This window comes from Thermobia domestica, chromosome 10, assembly GCF_964235325.1.
Source record: "Thermobia domestica chromosome 10, izTheDome1.hap1.1, whole genome shotgun sequence".
NCBI classification, from domain to species: domain Eukaryota; kingdom Metazoa; phylum Arthropoda; class Insecta; order Zygentoma; family Lepismatidae; genus Thermobia; species Thermobia domestica.
Window position 1 is genome coordinate 186,422,499 of NC_137463.1, and position 18,961 is coordinate 186,441,459.

Below are 18,961 nucleotides of genomic sequence, written 5' to 3' on the forward strand. Positions count from 1 at the left end.
AAGACTTATTGCAAAGGGAGCAATAGCTCTGTAATAGGTAATAATAACAAATAAATTACAATCGATGTAATTGCTTCATGGATTCATAGAGCAATGTTAATGGTTCCAAGTTAAACTGCAACGTTGCCACATAGTGAAATTTTGATTCCCTATAGCGGCTGAAGAAGAGTCTGGAGGGTATGGCATTATGTAGGATTTTCGCTTTATTTTGACTTGAAGAATAAAGCTCTGTTGTTAGTAAGCACCATTTTTAGAACACTCAATACATATATCGTCTATAAATATTTTATACTTAAATAAAAACTAAAATTGCAGAGTTAACCGTGATTTTGAGCTATATCCCAGGAATCATACTGTGCACTGTTGCACTGCTAGTGTCAGCGAAAAACTCGATGAAAGTAAACTTTAGTGTCAGTTTCATCTCAATAAATGGTGTGATTACCGTATAGCCACGCCTGTATTTAGGTAAGTGCTATTCTGTGCTCGAGCAGAGGATTGCAGAATTTAGGGGGCGGCAAAAAATTTTGAATTTTTAAAAGATTCACAATAAATTAATATTTAAAACTAGCAACCCAATGTGTTTAATTCGCTCTAATTAAAGTAGTTACTAATTACCTAGCTTATCTGATTATTTTTAAGAAGTCATCCTTTCCCATCCCACCCCAAGGGGTGAGGAAGAACTTGAACATCATGAAAACTGATACCGTTAAACTCGGTGACCTCGAAAACTATGAATTCAACACTAATATCTATCGTTTTCGATTATTTCTAACATCTCGCCCCTTCCGTGGGGAGTGGAGTATGACCTTGAAGCTTAATTGGATTAAAACTGTAGCTATTCATCTCAGAAATCCCAAAAATTGTGAATTCAGCTCCAATATTGGTCGTTTAAGAGCAGGCGGCAAATTATTTAGAGCACTGGGGTACAATGCATAAATACGGGTCTGAGTATAGCATCAAAAATGTAGTATTTCTGGCAACACTGCTTCTGTTTGGTAGGAAAAATATCAAAGCGTGAAAACAGCAAAACTCATAAGGTGTAAATCTTTTAATAATTAGCACAAACAATTATTTGTGAAAAAAAAGTGAGGAAGCACTAAGATAAAGAGTAACTAAATCTCAATTTCAAAACTACCCAGTGAGGAAGGCGAAGGAAAACAAATAATTTATCCGGAAATTCTCTTCTTTTTGGAACGAAGTAAAGTATTTTCTGTTAAGTAAAGTTTGCTTACTAAAATATAATAAAAGTAGCCAGCACCCTAACTCAGTTCTTTCATAATGAATTTATAAAATTATTCTTCAGTAATACTGAAATCATCTAGTAATTTGTCAATTTCGTGAATGATTGCCCTCTTCACCTTTCGCTCTAATTATTCTATTAATACTTATTTAAAAAAAAAAAAAATCAAATGTAACCTTGAGAAAACACTATAGGCTGACAAAATACCGCAAATGTCTGAATATATTAATAGTACGACATTTTTAGTATAAAAAAAAACAGTTTCGTATTATGATCACAGCCTAGTACTTTGTTTGAAAAAATTTAGTTTGTACTATTACCATATTTATCACCCTGTCGCGACTGTGTCGTGCCGTTGTGTAACTCATCACAGTCCGATGTATATAGGAAACAGGTATTGGTAGTGCATCATGTTGCAATTCCATTTAATTGAAACACAAAATTTAATATTAATCTACAGACAGTCCCCGAGTTCCTTACAGTAGATTTAACATATGTAAATTTACACTTACGTAATAATAATAATAATAATAAAAATATAATTAAAATTTACGAACAGTATTTGCATCTGAAGTAGTATTAAATTTCTAAATTCTATTTTAGTAGCCCTCTAGTGAGCGAAACATGAATTAATTAGGTATGTTGAATTATTATTAGTTATTTAGTTTTCAATTGGTTATCGGCGTTGTAAGAATATAAGGTTTTGTACTCTATTTAAAAGCATATTGGGTAAATGAGTTTTTGCATTGCTGTATTATTAAATAGTACTTTTTTCGTATGTTTTCATATGTGTTTGCAACAAATCTTAGCATATAGTAAAATCTCGACTTACGCAAAGAATCCTGAAACGATCTATTTACGCAAGTCAAGATCTGTCTGTATTTTCAGTACGTTTGCACGGGCTATTCAAATCACTAATCTAAGAATAATGAATAGGGAGTGATGCCTCGTAGAAGAAGAAGAAGAAGAAGGTGCAATAAAGATTGGGTTTCAAAGACCTTTGAATTGGTAAATTTTCCATTATACAGGGTCTAGCAGAAAAACTAACGGTTTTCAAATGGGAATTGTGGCCAGACTAATTATTTCATGCACGATATTTTATTTCCGAATTGAACTATAACTCAGCTTTGCTTACAACACACCATCTCCACTTTTTGAAAAATTACATTTTTTAAAATAATTTCCACAACATTCTTTCAAGTTCGAACGGTGCGCTGTTTCTCTGAAAATCTCTTTTTCACGATGCTAACTTTACACATAAGATCGTAACCCATAACAGTATTGTGTTGCGGTTTGAAACATTGTGATTTCGATGAACATTGATTGCCGGCGAAATGCTCGATGTTCTGTTGATCGACGCTTCATGGCGATTGAAACCATTTGGATTGATTACGATGTCATAGTCAACCCCAACACTAATGTCTATATTGATCTGGGAAAAAAGAAAGAAAAAAAAGAGAGAAAAGAAAAAATCAAAAGCTTAGTAGCAGGCTTATAAAGTTACGCCAGTCGTGAATACGGCTCTCAGACACGCGGAAAACTTCTGAAAAAATGTAATTTTCATAAAGGAAGGTGCGCTATGTTTTATAACTAACTGTTGTGTGCTAAACACTTCAAGTTATATTTCAACTAGGAAATAAAACATCAGATATGAAATAATTTGTCTGGACAAAGTTTCAATTTGAAAACCTCAGATTTTCCTCCTGAATCCTATATAAAACTTTCAAATTTTGTCCCAAAACTAGGGATCGTACTACTTCAGACCAATATGGTATTGTGATAAGAATAAACAACTAACTGCAGAAATAAGTGCATAAATAGTCTCGAAATACATTTCATAAGCAAACGTGTGCATTTACCTAGATTCTGCTCTTGTTACTCTTAACTTTCAATAACTCTTCATCACAGTCGTCTTCCGTTGGCATCACACAGCAAACAGCTCTAATACCTTCACACGAAGAGATTTCTGGTTTCAACAATTTCGACTGACGCACTGAAGAAGTGTCTGCCGAGCACTTAGGAACTAAATGCGTTGATATAGGAGTGGAATACATTCCAGATTCACCACTTTCGGATTCTACTGCAGTCTCATAGCGAATATTGGTGAAGTAAGACTTTGCAATCGGAGTGGTTTCAATAGAACTTAAGTCCAGAGTTTGCAAATTCTTGATTTGGCTACTTTCTTTGATCTTTTCATTCCGTGAAAATGATCCCGAACTTGTATCATCGTCGCATCTTGGGCTTCTCGACCTTCGGTAATTCTGCGCCACGACGAATTCTACTTCGCTGCCCATTGACTTCAATATTTCTAAGGCATCTTTGTATGGGATATTCATAAGACTCTGATTATTTACTGCTATGATTTGATCACCTGAAAATACAGAAACAAATAATATAATCTATCAAATCGACATTATCAGCGTATGCTGTTTATGTTAACTCTTTGAATATGAAGAACTTTCTTTGTTAGTGTACAAAGAAATTCTATGATAATAAATGAATAAGCTTGCAAGATGAAAATATATCAATATAACAGTCGAAGTAGTTTGTGTGTGTTATATATATAGTTTCATGTAGTAAGACGGTTTATTTCTCACACTTATATATAAAAATCCTCAGTTGAAAACATAAATACAGTATGGGCATTGTTATACATACTTTTCCACTATGGTCAACAACATTTTTTTTTAAAGGAAATCTATTGTATGATAAAAATATTTATTACCTTTGTGAAGTTTTCCTGAGTTAGAGGCGGCTCCATCTGGATCAACGGATTTTATATATATACCTCCATTAGTACCTTCTGTCACCTGAATTCCGATAGTTCCTTTCTCATTTTTCTTCATTCTACAAATATAGAATTATTTATTAAAAAAAAAAAAACACTAGTATTATCACTACACTACTGTTTTTGTTTTCAATTACATGACGTTAATAAAAATATCGAAGTACACGAATATATTGGATGGGCGGGAATAAACTCCCTATTGAAAATTGTTTGTAACTTCTTTTAATATTTAACCAATTTTCATGAAATAAAAAGTATTTTGTTCCTTACAATGGTAGAATTTATTACATGAAATCTCATGTATGGTATTGCGAGTATCAATGGTGGACCATGGGACCATGGCGCGTGAACGGGCTCAGCTGGCATTCTGATACGAAGTATGGCAGTCCACGATGCAGGTAAAGATATGGTGACAAAGTGTGAAAGGACCTCATGCCTCGGTAAATGCAAAGATCATATGAAATTCCCATTTGAAACTAATGAACACTGGTTCTGTAGCAGATATTAGGAGATGCGGTCGCCCCTCAACATCCAGGATGGAGGAAAATCTGCAAGTAGTTTAAGAAATATTCACTTCAAGCTTTCAGAAATCACAAAGACAAATATCTCGCGAAAATGGACACCCGACACACAATCGGAACTACTCTGAAGAAAGAGTTGAATATTCGTCCATGGAAATTCCATTAGTGCCAAGAATTATCGCCGGAAGATTGTGTTCATCGGTTAAGTCTGAAGTAATGCTGGTTGCTCAGTACGATGATTGGTACGATCTTTCCGGTAATATCCTGTGGTCAGATGAAGCTGTGTTTCATGTTGGGGAATTTGTTAACCGGCACAACTGTTAGTATTAGGAAGGAGACGATTCGAGGGTGGTCGTTGAAAAAAGCCAAAATCATCCAAAGGTCACAGTGTAGTGGGGCATGACAAGAACGAAAGTTGTGGACCATACGTCATTCGGGACACAATTAATATAGAACGGTATTTTGCTATGTTTGAAGATTATATTGTATCCACGTGGGACAATTACAACGATCTCACCTTTATGCAAGACGGGGTCGTGCCTCATTTTGCACTTGTCCGTGTGTGGCTCGACACCCATTTTCAAGGACGCTGGTTGAGACGTCGTGTCTCCTTTAAATGATCAGAAAGAAGTCCTGACCGAAAGGCTTGTGAATTCTTCCTCTGAGGGTGGGCGAAAGAGGAAGTTTATCGCACAAAATAAAGATAAAAATAAAAACTTTTGATGAATTAAAGGAGCGAATTCGTCATGTTCTTGCAAACGTACCGCTGGAGTATCTGCAGAAGTCTGTCGCAAGCATCTCCAACTGCACGAAAACTGATGGATAATGGTAGTGCTTATGTAGTATTGTAGCAGTGCATAATAATTCTACCATCGTAAGGAATAAAATGCTTTTGGTTCATGAAAATTGATTAAGTATTGTAGAAGTTATTAACACTTTTCAACAGGAAGTTAATTGTCGCCACCCTGTATTATACATACATACATGTACAAAATCGAAAGTTATCTGCTTCTGAAATTATAAGTGAGATTTTACAAAATTAACTCTGGTATTTTGCCTACATGCGTAGACATCGTCAGAGCTACCGCATCAATTATAGCTTTAATACCAATTATTTTTGTGGATACATGCTTACGTTCAAATCTAGTTCTCTTTGACGCAAAGAGTGAAAAAATGACTGACTGAATCGGGACTCGAACCCGGGACCTCCGGCATACCGCGCCGGTGCGTTAACTACTACGCCACCCGATTGGCTTCCCAGAACAGCCATTCACTCTCTCTTTTTCGAGGTAGGTGCTCTCATACCGGAACCATAGTGGTTTCTTCTTTTCATTAGTATATAGTTCTCTTTGGTTCACACTTACATGGATGGTTATAGAAAGATAAGTAAAAGATGGAAATATGCTCCTATTAAAAATTTAAAATTGGATATAGCTTGTATGATTACAAGTAACCAAATGAAAATAATATATAAAAAATGAAATAAAGGCAAAACGGATATGAAGCCAAAATTTAAAAAAATATAAATAAATAAAACTTCTTTGATATTGAAGATGTGCAAATGTATCACTGAATTTTCTTTTATACTATTTGAAAATCAGGTAAGAGTACATGTTATTAATTTTAAACGTTGTATATTTTGATAAACTAACTTACTAGTACTTTCTTAACTAATAACTGAAACAGAATTAAAGTAACTAGTATATTTTATTGAGAGAAGTCTATCTCTCAAAATTAGTAAATACCATTCTGAAATTAAAATTTTAATAAACAGCCTATTGAAACAAAAAAGTATTCAAGTAATTCATTGGCAATTAATTCAGCTTTTAACGTTGCCTGTGTTTTGGATAGTGTGTTTAATGAAAATATTGTATACTCCACATGTATAATCGGGATTTGCAATATTTATAACTATATTTACAAGTTTCGGTGTTATTATGCTTTGTGTCCCTATGATTTGTGTGTGTGCCTTTGTGTCTAACACACGTATTTTGCATTTTCCTTATATTACGTGTGTATGATATAAACAATAAAATAAGGCTCGAAATATCAAGACCGTTTCATGAGAGTAACTAAATAGTGATGCATTTATATCTGTCGTAACGGTGTCAACTTTTTCAATTTTAATAACTTTAATTGTGTATTGTATAATGAAACTTATTAAAATGGCATACATGGCACAGATACGACATAATATTAAGGTATAGAAAGATCCTCAACAATAAGGAAATGTTATACTAATTTTGTTGCATTAAGAATACAATGAAAAAATATCTACTCTTTCATCAATCTGTAGTTTTAATTTATGTTAATTTTTGGTACTGAAATCTGATATCAAGATTGCAACTTTTGATCTTACTTCGTCTTATATGGTAACAACAAAGATAAAACGGATGAGATTTATTAAGGCATTGTTGGCCTTGGAGTATTTGTTATAAGAGGTTGATTATATACTTTTAAACAAACTAGATCAATTTTATGAATTCTTACTTCTTTACTCGATCATCTGCATAAAAACAATCTGCATAAATATTTTGGACTTCACAATCAGGTCCTCATTCGATTCTTCAATGCTATTAAGATACTACTAATGAATTAACTTAAAAATATCTACAACTTTAATTACATAAAGCACTTCATCACCAATTTCAATATCTAATAACGACCATTCATATGTATTTAAAAATACAGATGGGATGCATTTAACAACACCCTGTATATATCATCCGAATGTGTGTATGCTGATCTTAGTTTATCACCATAGAGAGTAGGCCTATCGTAGTGTATTTAGAGGGTTTATTACCACTGTAGGGCTCACTCTAAACTTCTAGTATTGATTCCTCTGACTGAATAACTGACTCGTGAAACCGCAAACACTATTACGTACGCTAACCAGTTGACTATTTTAATCAACCTTCCCCACATTTCCATAAACTTTCAAGGTTTTCCTTTTTATTTTTTTTAAATATGGCATAAGCTTTCTTTATCACCATAATCAATTATTATGCGTCGAATTTCCTCTATTTGAAATACAATAAAATATTAGTACCAAACTGTAATTATACACTAACGTCTTTAATATTTCGGCATTCTGAATATACTCATAAACGTTAACAAGTGAATATATATAATAATTTGACCGCTCTCTTTGATTATTGACACCCAACAAACCTAACTTATATTTTTGTTCTGTAGCATTTGAATTTGTGATTTAATCTGTTCTTTCAAAGCTTGAAGTTTTAACACATTTCGATGGTCCACAAGAGTTTTAAAAGGTTTTCATGACTCATTTTGATTTCCCTGTCTTTTTAGGCCAGTGTAAACTCTGCACTAGTTTGAAGGTCGTCAGACACGAAGATGAGGGAAATTGTGTGTGGATCAGAGTCGATGTCTACAATGTCACAAGGACGTTTACTTTGCAATTGAATGACTTCAAGCGTGGCCGCATAGTGGATCTGCGAGATGTCAGTCACGCAAGTCTTGAGTGATGTCACAGTGCCTCATCGTGGTGTACACGATGGGAAACAGCAGATTGCAATAGCGTATTCGATTGTTGGAGGTGGGTTTACGTTCCCACGTTTGAATGTTTTCCCAAAGAAAGAAAAAATACAGATCTGCAGTTTCTTCCTTAGGCCAACCTTTCGATCATACATACGATAATTAAAAGCCTTATAGAGATATTGATACTTTTTATATAGGGTTCATTTCTTTGGCACTATCTGAAGTATCTTTTCAGTTGTATATTACAAAGACGTCGATTCTTCAAATTTTCACAAGGTTTAATAAGCATGTAATTATCGACAGTGTTAATCGGGCCTTTTATTTCAGGGGTCCACTTGGTTAAATAGTAGATCATGACCAGAGTCTCATTTGAATGAAATCTCAATTTCAGAATAATAAAATAGACAGAGAGCGAATTAGAAGCTGAAAAGAAAACCAGAACGATATTAACAGAGAACAGAACACTGCACCCACAAGCGGTTAATGAAGTCTCATTGCCCAGAAAGAAGGAGAACGAGGACTAATCAACATCTGAAAGTTATATCAAAGGCAAATCCAAATGTTACGAAACTACTTCTACGAAAAACAAGAAAATTTAAAACTACATAGTTCAAAAATAACAGTAGACCATAAACACACATCCCCCTTCTGAGACAGACAGAAGAATCGAAACTAATACAAGCATTACAAACAACCAAGGATATAAGGAAACAATGGAGAGGAAAATCACTACATGGACGATTCTCGGAACAAGTGGATAGAGACGACATATCAGTGGATGATGAAAAAGGACATGCATTCAGAGACAGAAGAGTTCATACAAGAAGTATAAGAACAGGTAATAAATACAGAACATTACCAAAATCTGAAAAACATAACATATAATGACAAATGCAGAAGATGTCAAATATATCCAGAAACAATACATGTCCCAGGTGGATGTGAAATTATAACACAAACTGAATTCAAGGAAAGAAATAACAAAGTAACAAAATCCTACATCAAGAAATAACAATGAAACAGCAAATGATACCAGAAGAAGTACCGTATTACAAATACTAACCGGAAGCCATATTAGAAACAGATAAATATAAACTTTGCTGGGTTAGAATCATACTAAGCGATTTTAACAGGTCGGACATCATAGTAATGAGCAAAAAGAAAGAGATTCATTTAATAGATATCACAATACGAAGCGCAACAAATATTCAAAACCATTAAAAAAAAAAAAAAAAAAAAAAAAAAAAAAAAAAAAAAAAAAAAAAAAAACCTACCTCAAAGCATAAAATAACAATAAAAGACCAAAAATTTGAAAATAATACAAACAGTAATATAAGATACCGGAGTGATCCACAAGAAGTTGAAAAAGACACTTGAAACAATCGAAATTTAAGAAAATTTAAAAACAAAATACAGAAAAGCATAATATTGGACACACGCAGAATTGAAAGAAGCTTTCTTGCAAACCCCAGAATAAAGGAAAACACAAAGAAATAGTAATACACTTGGATCACCCATACATTACGATATGGGCTGTCCAGTTAATGATTGAAAAAAATACGAAATAATAATAATAATAAATTAAGAAAAATTAACACAACCCTATTGAACTTCTCACGCCAATATTCATAAAGAATATTTGGTATTAATTTAATATAAAGTTATACAATCACGAAAGCAACGAGATCATATTACTGAATGTGAAATCCAACTTTCAAATTAAAATTCAGTTCTTATTCTTGTTATTACAAAATATATGTTACTACAATGATTTTTTTTTTTTTTTTTTTTCACGTACCTTATAATTGTCAGTATTCTTTCCCCTTCACAAGAAATATTATTAAATTTATCTGCAAGGGAAGCACTCAAGGTTTCGTGAAAATCCAAATTAAAATCTTCATCTGCTGACTTTATGCTGGAGTCTGAAATAAATAGATAAATTATTATTTAACAAGAACATATCGCTAAAAATGCTTTAATTGCTTACATAATTAAAATTCAAGAACTAAGGAAGACATGCATTTACTACATGTTAAAATGAAAAATGAGATTTTTTTTCTAAAGTTGAGATTAAAAAAAAAAAAAATCTGGAAAGAGAACGAAACGTAATTCCTTTTCCTTTCTGTGTCACTTACAGTAAACAAGCATGAAAATTTATAAATGTTTAATGGAGGAACTCTTAATAATGCGCAAAGTACTATTTAATAAACTCGCCCTTATTACCTATTTTCTTATTCTTATCCTATTCTACTTTATTTTCAGTTTATGTAGCTAATAATATCAGTCATTCTCACACTTAAGTGTTGTCCTTTACAACATTTACGAAGATAGGTTTGAGCACTAAGTTACAGTAGTTATTACAACAGTAATTTTATAGCAAAGTTTAACAAGTAATACAGTCAACTTACATCGCATGATCTGGAACCACTGATACCAATATAACTAACGAAACAATGAATATAGAATACTGAATAACAAGATAAAAAGTTTGCAGAATTTTGAAAAGAATTAAATCAAATAATAAGCATCGATTTACACAGAAAATCACAGAGAATATAAAATGCACACGCTGTCTTGTTCGGGTTTGTTTGTTACAGTCTCTTCTTCCGATATGTCAAAGTTGGCCTCAGTTTAAGAATATTGTCAGAAAACGGTTCTTTGCGAATTCCAATGTTGACGAAACATTTGGTGTAGCATCAAGATCTTTCCCTGTTATTGAATTTTGATTGTAAAATTAGTAGCAATGTTCTATTTTCTGGTGTGTCAAATGATAGTTATATTTGTGAATTAATTCTCTTATCTATCTATCTATCTATCTATCTATCTATCTATATATATATTGAAATGAAATCTTTCACTTTAACGCCCCGCGATTATGCCCTTTAGGCTAAGGCAGACGTTAAGGCAAACGAATGATGATAGAAGAATTGGTGGAATAAGAAAGTGAGAGAAAACGGAAGTAACCACGAACTTACTTACTTGGCCGGGGATCGAATCATAGATCCCACGCACCAAAGATAAGCGCTCTACAATTGAGCCACTGTACACTCCATTCTCTTGTATTTAAAATACGTCGCAAAACATTCTCTTTACATTTCATTTTAACGTGATTTTTGAATATACATACATATATATATATATATATATATATATATATATATATATATATAAATATAATAAATGTGCAGTTATAACTTGTCAAAAAAGGAAAAAGACAATCCACATATTACTGATATTTCCTAGAAACACGAGTGTCTGTGCTATATAAAAGTGATGAATTGTAATGGAAGATAAGTCTAATCAAAATCAAAAGTTGGTCAGGTTAATAATAATAAGGTTGCAACAAGAAATCCACTACATGTTTTTCAACTTTCCTCTTTTCTTTCCTCTTCTATTCTTCGTATTGGTTTCCCTCCATACTGACGAAGTATTTTAGCGAAAGTGCTCGCAATGCATCTTTTTTTTTCCCATTGTAAGTATGTTTTTAGCTATTATGTAACAAGTAATTAATTTTGGACTTCCAAACTATGCTATGCATACGTATGGGAAGCCTTAAGTCCAGCCTGTTAGTCTGTTGACAGGTATTAGTGTAAAAACGGTAAGATATAGCAAGAAGTAGGGTTCACGAAATCGCTTCAGCGTCCCAAGAATAAATTCCATATCCTCCATTAACATATTTAAAACGGAAGTGGTAGAAATCAATAACCTCGATTTCAATGTGATCCGCCTATTAGAGACATGCACGGGCCGGGCTTGGGCGGGCCGAGTCTGTTATTTCTTTGGGCCGGGCCCGGATTGGGCTTGCCGACACTGATTTCTCTTCAGGTCGGCCGGGCTGGGGCCGATCAATTGCAATTCTTTAATAATTATTGACTTTCGTTAAACGATAATTGGAATAAAGCCAAACGTTGAAGAAGTGTGTCCGTGAAAAATGTTACAAAGAATGCAATAGCTATTTACAGTTTGTGTTGCTTAGCGGCTCCACTTTCACTATAGAGGATTGCAGGTATTATGCGGTAAATTGAGCTCTGACCTTGGCCTTCACTGAACTCAAAATATAAAAATAAGGGGTGAGAATGTTTTGCCTCTCGCTAAACAATATTGCCATCTATATTTTATGCTAAAAATCAATTCAGATTTTTGTTACAGGGAATGGAGTTTTTATTCTCTCGATGACAGGCAAAGTTCTAGGAGTCAATGGTACCATTCGGGAGGCAAGCGTCAGGTTGTGAACCAGAGTTTAGAAAATGTCTCTGAGGGTTAGGTCAAATTTAGTACTAAATTTTGAGAAAGATTCAGGCTCGAACTAATTTTTTTAAAAAATTTATCGGGCCGGGGTCGGGCCAAAAATTTTAAAATTTATCGGTCCCGGGCCGGGCTTGGGCCAAGAATTTTGAAAAACTTATCGGGCCGGGCCGGGCTCGGGCCGAAAATCTCCAAAGCTTTTCGGGCCCGGGCTGGGCTGGGCCGGGCCTAGGTAGGTTCGGGCTGGATTGGGCTCGGGCCGAAAAATTCGGCCCGTGCAGGTCTCTACCGCCTATAGCAAAAACGATAATATATAGTGGAAAATTGTCTTCCTAAGAATAGATTCAATTCCGCTCTTATCTCTCTACTAAAACCGGAAATGATAGACATCTATTCACTCTTCCGGTTTCAATGTTATCTCGAACTTTATCTCCCTATTCAGACCAAAGAAATTAAAATCTACGATTTCCCGTTTCAACACGGAGCTCCTCCGTGGCTAAGCGGTTAGCGTACGCGCCTTTGGCGTGGGAGACCCGGGTTCGATTCCCGGCGGGAGCTCATGTGGTTCGGATTCCACGTTAATCAGTAGGTCCACGTCTCATATAGCCTCGCTGCTGAAAGGGACGCTAAACTAAAATCAACTCAACTCAACCGTTTCAACACGGATTACGATATTAATAAACTGTCATAGACAACGAGCAGCAGTTGTGTATATATATATATATATATATATATATATATATATATATATATATATATGAATTCAGTATCGCAAGAGTAGGTTCCATCTCCAACTTTATTCAGTTACTGCAACTGAAAGTGCTAAATACTATTACAGCTTTCGGTTTCAATATTGATTCTCATGGATCCAAAACGGTAAAAGGAGGCTACAAACGGCTTTTTGATATGGATTCAAGATTCCAAAAATAGATTCTACCTCAGCACCTATTATTTTACTGAAACCGGAGGAAAAAAAATGTATAACTACCGGTTTTAATACTGATTCCTATATATTAATAATTGTACGAGATATGGAAAAACTGTTTCTGATATGGATTCAGTGTTCGGCAAGAGGTTCCATCTTTAACTTTATTCATCTATTGCAATTGGATGTATCTAGTACTTCAGTGTTTAATTCACATAGTGTGGAGGTCTACTGTACTTTCTCAATATGAAATGAAGCTCACTTGTCTTATTTCCGCTCCGGGATTCGTATGTATATAACATAGTCATTTTTATTATTCCCACTCAATAGTCAAGAAAACTACACAGAATGAAGTCATTAGTATTTCTACGCTCTTTTGTTGAATGTAGAAATAATAGATAAGTAAAAAAAAATACAAAATACGTGAATTCTGTTACGCTTACCTCAACTAAATATAATATAACACGATACTGCTTCTTCTTGTTCGAGGATTTAAATCGTTAAAACTTTGACTTGATACATAGAACTAAGTTTCAAAGTTTACGTTTAATTAATAGCACAAGAGACGCCCATCACCCTTTCCTCCTCCTAAAGTTTATGACACATGTTTCCATAAGTTCTCTCCTGACATTGCACAAGAGCAAAATCTATTTTTAAACTTTCTCGAACCTTCTGATCTCTAATATTCCCCTTTTTCTCTAACAATACAGCTATAATAAATTATCAGTTACTAACAAGTTTAAACGTATCATGTCTTCTTCCCTCTAAATTTTCAATAACGTTCTATGAGTAATGAATTCCCTTGTAGACATCCTTCAATTAAGCCACTTCAACTCTGTTATTTACATTGAAATAAATTGTAGAATATGGTCGATTTTAGTATTTACAATTAATATTAATAAAGTTTCAGAAAACTAATTCCCCACTACCTTATGCATATTAATAAATAAATAATAAAATAAGTAAATAAATACATGAAAACATTACTATAACAGGTAATTAAATTTGTAGAACACACCAAAATCTAACATAATACGAACCAGGATGTGTTCTTCTGATGATAATCAATTGAATATTTTAATTTCTTATGTACAGGATGGGAACGAAGTCCCCTTAGCCCCCTTGAAGTACTAAATATTCAAACTATGCAACCTTTAATTATAACTATGGATGTACACTATTGATTGTGATTTATGTTTAATGGACACTTGTTGCTATGGACTCCATTGTGCTCCAAATACAAAATAATACGTCGCCAGGTTCTATGGGACATTCTTCTCAGCATTGCTGGAGTATCCTGTCTGAAAGCAAGTCACAGTTTCTTTCAATTCTCAATCGTAGCATAACGTGCTGTAACAATATTCTTTATGAATCTCCAGAGCGAATTGTCACAGGTCGTTAAGTCCGGGCTTCGAGGTGGCCAGCCAAGGGAACAGGCAATGAAGGCAACCCGCGGTCAATCCAACGTTCTGGAAACACCTCATTGAGATATTCTCGATATTCTTCATCTTGCTGAAACCAACATGTTCCCTTGACACCTTGGGTTTCCAATAGGAGAATAAGAACCAGTTTCTTAGCATATGAAGACAATGAAGTTGGTTAACAGCCATCAAAAACATATGGAAGGCAAGTTTGTTCGCTGTTCACGTCAGCCCATATCATGACATGGAAAGGGCTATTCTCAATCTTCTCATAAAAATAAGAGTTTTCCTTTGACCAGAAGACAACATTTCTTGCTTTGGAGCTTCGCCCCATGGCACATCCATCACTGAAAATCACTTTTCTCCGTTTCGGGAAAGTGTTAAGCATCTGAAGATCTGCGTCACATGCCTCCTTTCTTCGGTTTAAATTATTATCAGACGTTTCTTTAACAAATTTCAGTCGATATGGGTGTAATTTTAAGTCATATTTCATGTGTTTGCGTAGAGTTGACCGGAGTATACGAAGTTCCGCGGACCGTTTGCGAGTTGTCTTCATGAGTGATCTATCTACTGACGCCGCGACTTTTCTGCATTATTTCACTCTTATTGAGGTTTAACATTGTGGTTTATTCTTAACACTGCCGGTAGAATACAGTTCACAGCAAAAGAGTTCTCTTTGGAGGGGCCTCTCTTCCGAATCGTAAATGAAAATTCTACGGATCGGTTCCAATGATTTTCTTGTTCTGAGCCTCTCGTGAAGATGCGTTCTCCAATATTATAATCATTTGTATTAGCCGTTGTTTATAACTGGAATAATAAAGAAATACAATGTAATTCCGTCATATATATTTACAGTTCATTTAATTACAGTTTACGTAGTTTGATTATTTTATACTTAATAAGGGGGTGATGAGACTTTGTGCCCACACTGTATACCACTGGCAAAATACTCGAATTGATTTTTGAAAGGATGATTTTTGAGATTAAATTGTGAAGTGTTTAGCTATTTACACAATTGTGTATAGCACTTCAATGGTAATAATTAAACTGAAAGAATTATTATATTCCAGTACTTTAACAAACAACAAAAACACTCACTTTTGCTATACACGCGTATGTGAAAGCCAAATATTTCACAATTTAAGCTCAAAATTCGTCCAATAAAGGAATAATTGATTATCATCCCCAGAACACACCAAGGTCAGTATTGTATTAAAAAAAAAAATACTTAGCTTAATTACGTCAAAAACTGACATTATCTCTATGAATGTGTTCTGAAGAAGATAATCCAGTCAGGTTTGCAGTCAATGATATTACTATCATTCATTCCACGTAAGCTGATAGGCAATCAAAACAAATTCCCGTTACTCTTCTCTCTCTTTTGGAACTTCAAAAGGGAAAAAAAGAAGTCGCTAATAATGCCGGACATATAAACTTTTTTCTGTCGCTAATAATGCCGGACATATAAACTTTTTTCTTTCTTTTTTTTAAAAGATCGAATTCAAATATCTAAATCATCCTGACAAAAGTCAATTCGAGAATTTTGCCAGTGATACATAGTGCGGGCACAAAGTCCCGTCACCAACTCTTAAGTATAAAATAATTAAACTACGTAAACTGTAATTATATAAACTGTAAATATATGTAAATTGTAAATATATATGACAGAATTACAATGTATTTCGATTGTGTCAAATCTAAATTTCCACTAGGTCACTCTTCTTTTCAGTCACTGTGAACAATTCCTATTGTCGTTTACTATTTATAACTTTTCATCTTTAAAAGAAGTACTCACATTAAGATTTGATTTTGATCGTACTTCTTAAATGAAATTAATAGAAATAAGAAGTCAATTGTCAAAAAGTTAATTTCAATGACTCTTTCATTTAAGAGTCGGGAAGGCTGTGAGGCAAATCATTGACGTCGAGATTCTACTTTTGTTCTAAATTTCAAACGAATAAGTCTTCTATATGATTAGGTAATCGAATATATAGAGTGCAAAACATAGTATAAATTTAGCATGCGTAAATATTATATATGGACTCGTGAATACTTTATACATCTAGTAACAAATTATTATGTATTTTCATTTGTAGCTTATTTCATGTTTAGTTCCTAGCGAAGCGAGAATTCACATCTCGCAGTTCTGCAGCGTTCAAATTAAAATAATAATAATAATAATAATAATAATAATAATAATAATGTGCACATGCCTGTTTATTACAGAGTCGCACGAAACATGTGTTATTTTTTTCTAACCATTATTTATAGTTTAGTAGTCATTATTTAGCGCTTACTATCCTTACAGATTGTATTTCGTTTTGAATTGAATATTAAGATGAAATTATGATATGAATACAGAAAGTACCTTGTCAATTCCCAACTCTATCACCGTCTCGCATTCCAACATTATCTTACAACCCAGTTACCAAATAAATTACATGTTTACTTAGCTTTAGAATTATATTAAAAATGGATATATCACTAATGCAGATTAATGTAATAAAGTGTATTTAAAATATGTAGTTCTATTATAAAAGTTATAATTGATTCTCAGACATATTTAGACACATTCTATACCTCCGTGTACGGGAGTTCATAGTGAAAAAAAAAAAAAAAAAAAAATCACGTGGTGAGAAAACTTGTTTTGATCTCCTATTAGCTTACCTGGAATGAGTAATAATTATAAATCAGTAAAATAGTTACTTACTTATAACATAAGGCTCATCTAAGGCAGACGAAGAATCTACAATATTAGACGTTAAAGAGCTTAGAGGGGTGCTGTCAATTTGGTCTTCAGTCAAATCTTTATGTGTAGAACTTAAAAATGTCCTTGTTCCCATTCGCACACCTAAACGCTTAGGACATAATGTATTGTAATCCCTTAGTAAAGGAGTTTCAGGTAAACTTATCTCTGTAGAAGACGAACGCACTTTCAACACTACATTCCCATCTTCTTGATCTGTAATATAGGGTTTTTCGTTTTCTTTATTCTGCAAATCTTCAAGACTTTCGACCTGAGTACTGGCGCACGAGTACCACGACGTTTGAGTGCATTGTTCAATTTTGGCACTTGCACTGTTCACATCATACTCAATATTCTTCTTCTTTTTGTTGCTTCTACTAGCTTCTGATTGTTCTCGCTCTAAGCTACCGCTCTCTACATATACTGGTGTTTGTGGCTGGGTGGTTGGGATGCTCTGGATGCTTTTTAGACTTCTAGAGTCCGTGTTAGTCCTGTTCTTGAACAAAGTGTAGCGAACAATCTCTTCTTCCGGTTTCGAAATAGGAACTCCAAATTCTAAAAAAGAAAGAATAATAGAGAAGAATCTTTAGATTATTTTCACAATAGCTGAACAACTTTTAATAATTGTGTGAGACAGGCACATATCTTGGACAATCCTGAAATAGAGTAATGTGTATAAATAGAGTACTGCGTATACATATACATATACATATACATATAGTGAAACTTCTCTCAGCGACCACCTCTCTTGATCAACATTTCTTTTCAAAAACCGATATGAAATCTCGTAAGTTTAATGTATTTTAAAACCTTATTCAACGACCACCCCTCGCCACGACCATCGGGCCGTAGAGAGCATTGCACTCTCTCTTAAGCGATCACTTCTTACTTTCGTATGTGAAACAAACATTCTACAGTCAAGACATCACGTGATCGATCTTCCCTTCACCCAATTGTCAGGTTAGCTTGAATAAGGTTAAGATTAGGAATTAGTTTTTTGACTTTAGGTATCTATGGCCATGACAAACCTCGGTGTTCACTCTGCTTGGGAATTGGGAAGAAAGGAATGGGCAAGGAAGGAAGCGGCTTGAGACCATAGTTTGAAGTACCATCCCGACATTTGCCTGGTGAGAATGAGGAAATCCCAGAAAAACTTTACTCAGAATGGCTGCCCTGAAAAAGCTTTTCACTTTTTCGACCGAATGTTCCCACTGGGAATCGAACCCGAGGTCGCTTGCGCCAAAGAGTGACAGTGTTAGCGACTACGCTACGCGGAGCCACATTTGCCAGAATATGAGATAAGTATAATCAGTGTGTATGTATAGTCTATTTCTAGTTTTGTCTTGTTATTGTATATGATTGTTGTGATCTGAGGAGAAAAAATGGAAACATGAGAAAAACTGTCACAGAAATTCGGTGCGATACTAAATGACCTAGTATTGAAGTTCTGTAGAGAGAGAGAGAGAGAGAGAGAGAGAGAGAGAGAGAGAGAGAGAGAGAGAGAGAGAGAGAGAGAGAAAACTGTACATGTACAGCTCACAGATGACGAGAAGAACCCTAAAACAGGGTTGGCG

General features: G+C 34.2%; 1 protein-coding gene across 1 annotated transcript in view; it reads right to left on the reverse strand.

Moving 5' to 3' along the window:
- LOC145662882 (tyrosine-protein phosphatase non-receptor type 13-like) overlaps positions 1 to 18,961 on the reverse strand; it is a 1,067,674-nt gene that overhangs the window by 14,658 nt on the left and 1,034,055 nt on the right. Inside the window, exons 15-18 of the mRNA XM_081728845.1 lie at positions 17,352 to 17,942; positions 9,849 to 9,972; positions 3,966 to 4,087; positions 3,100 to 3,611 (exon numbers count right to left, since the gene is read on the reverse strand). Coding sequence (XP_081584971.1) covers positions 3,100 to 3,611; positions 3,966 to 4,087; positions 9,849 to 9,972; positions 17,352 to 17,942 — 1,349 coding nt within the window. The remainder of the gene's footprint in view (positions 1 to 3,099; positions 3,612 to 3,965; positions 4,088 to 9,848; positions 9,973 to 17,351; positions 17,943 to 18,961) is intronic.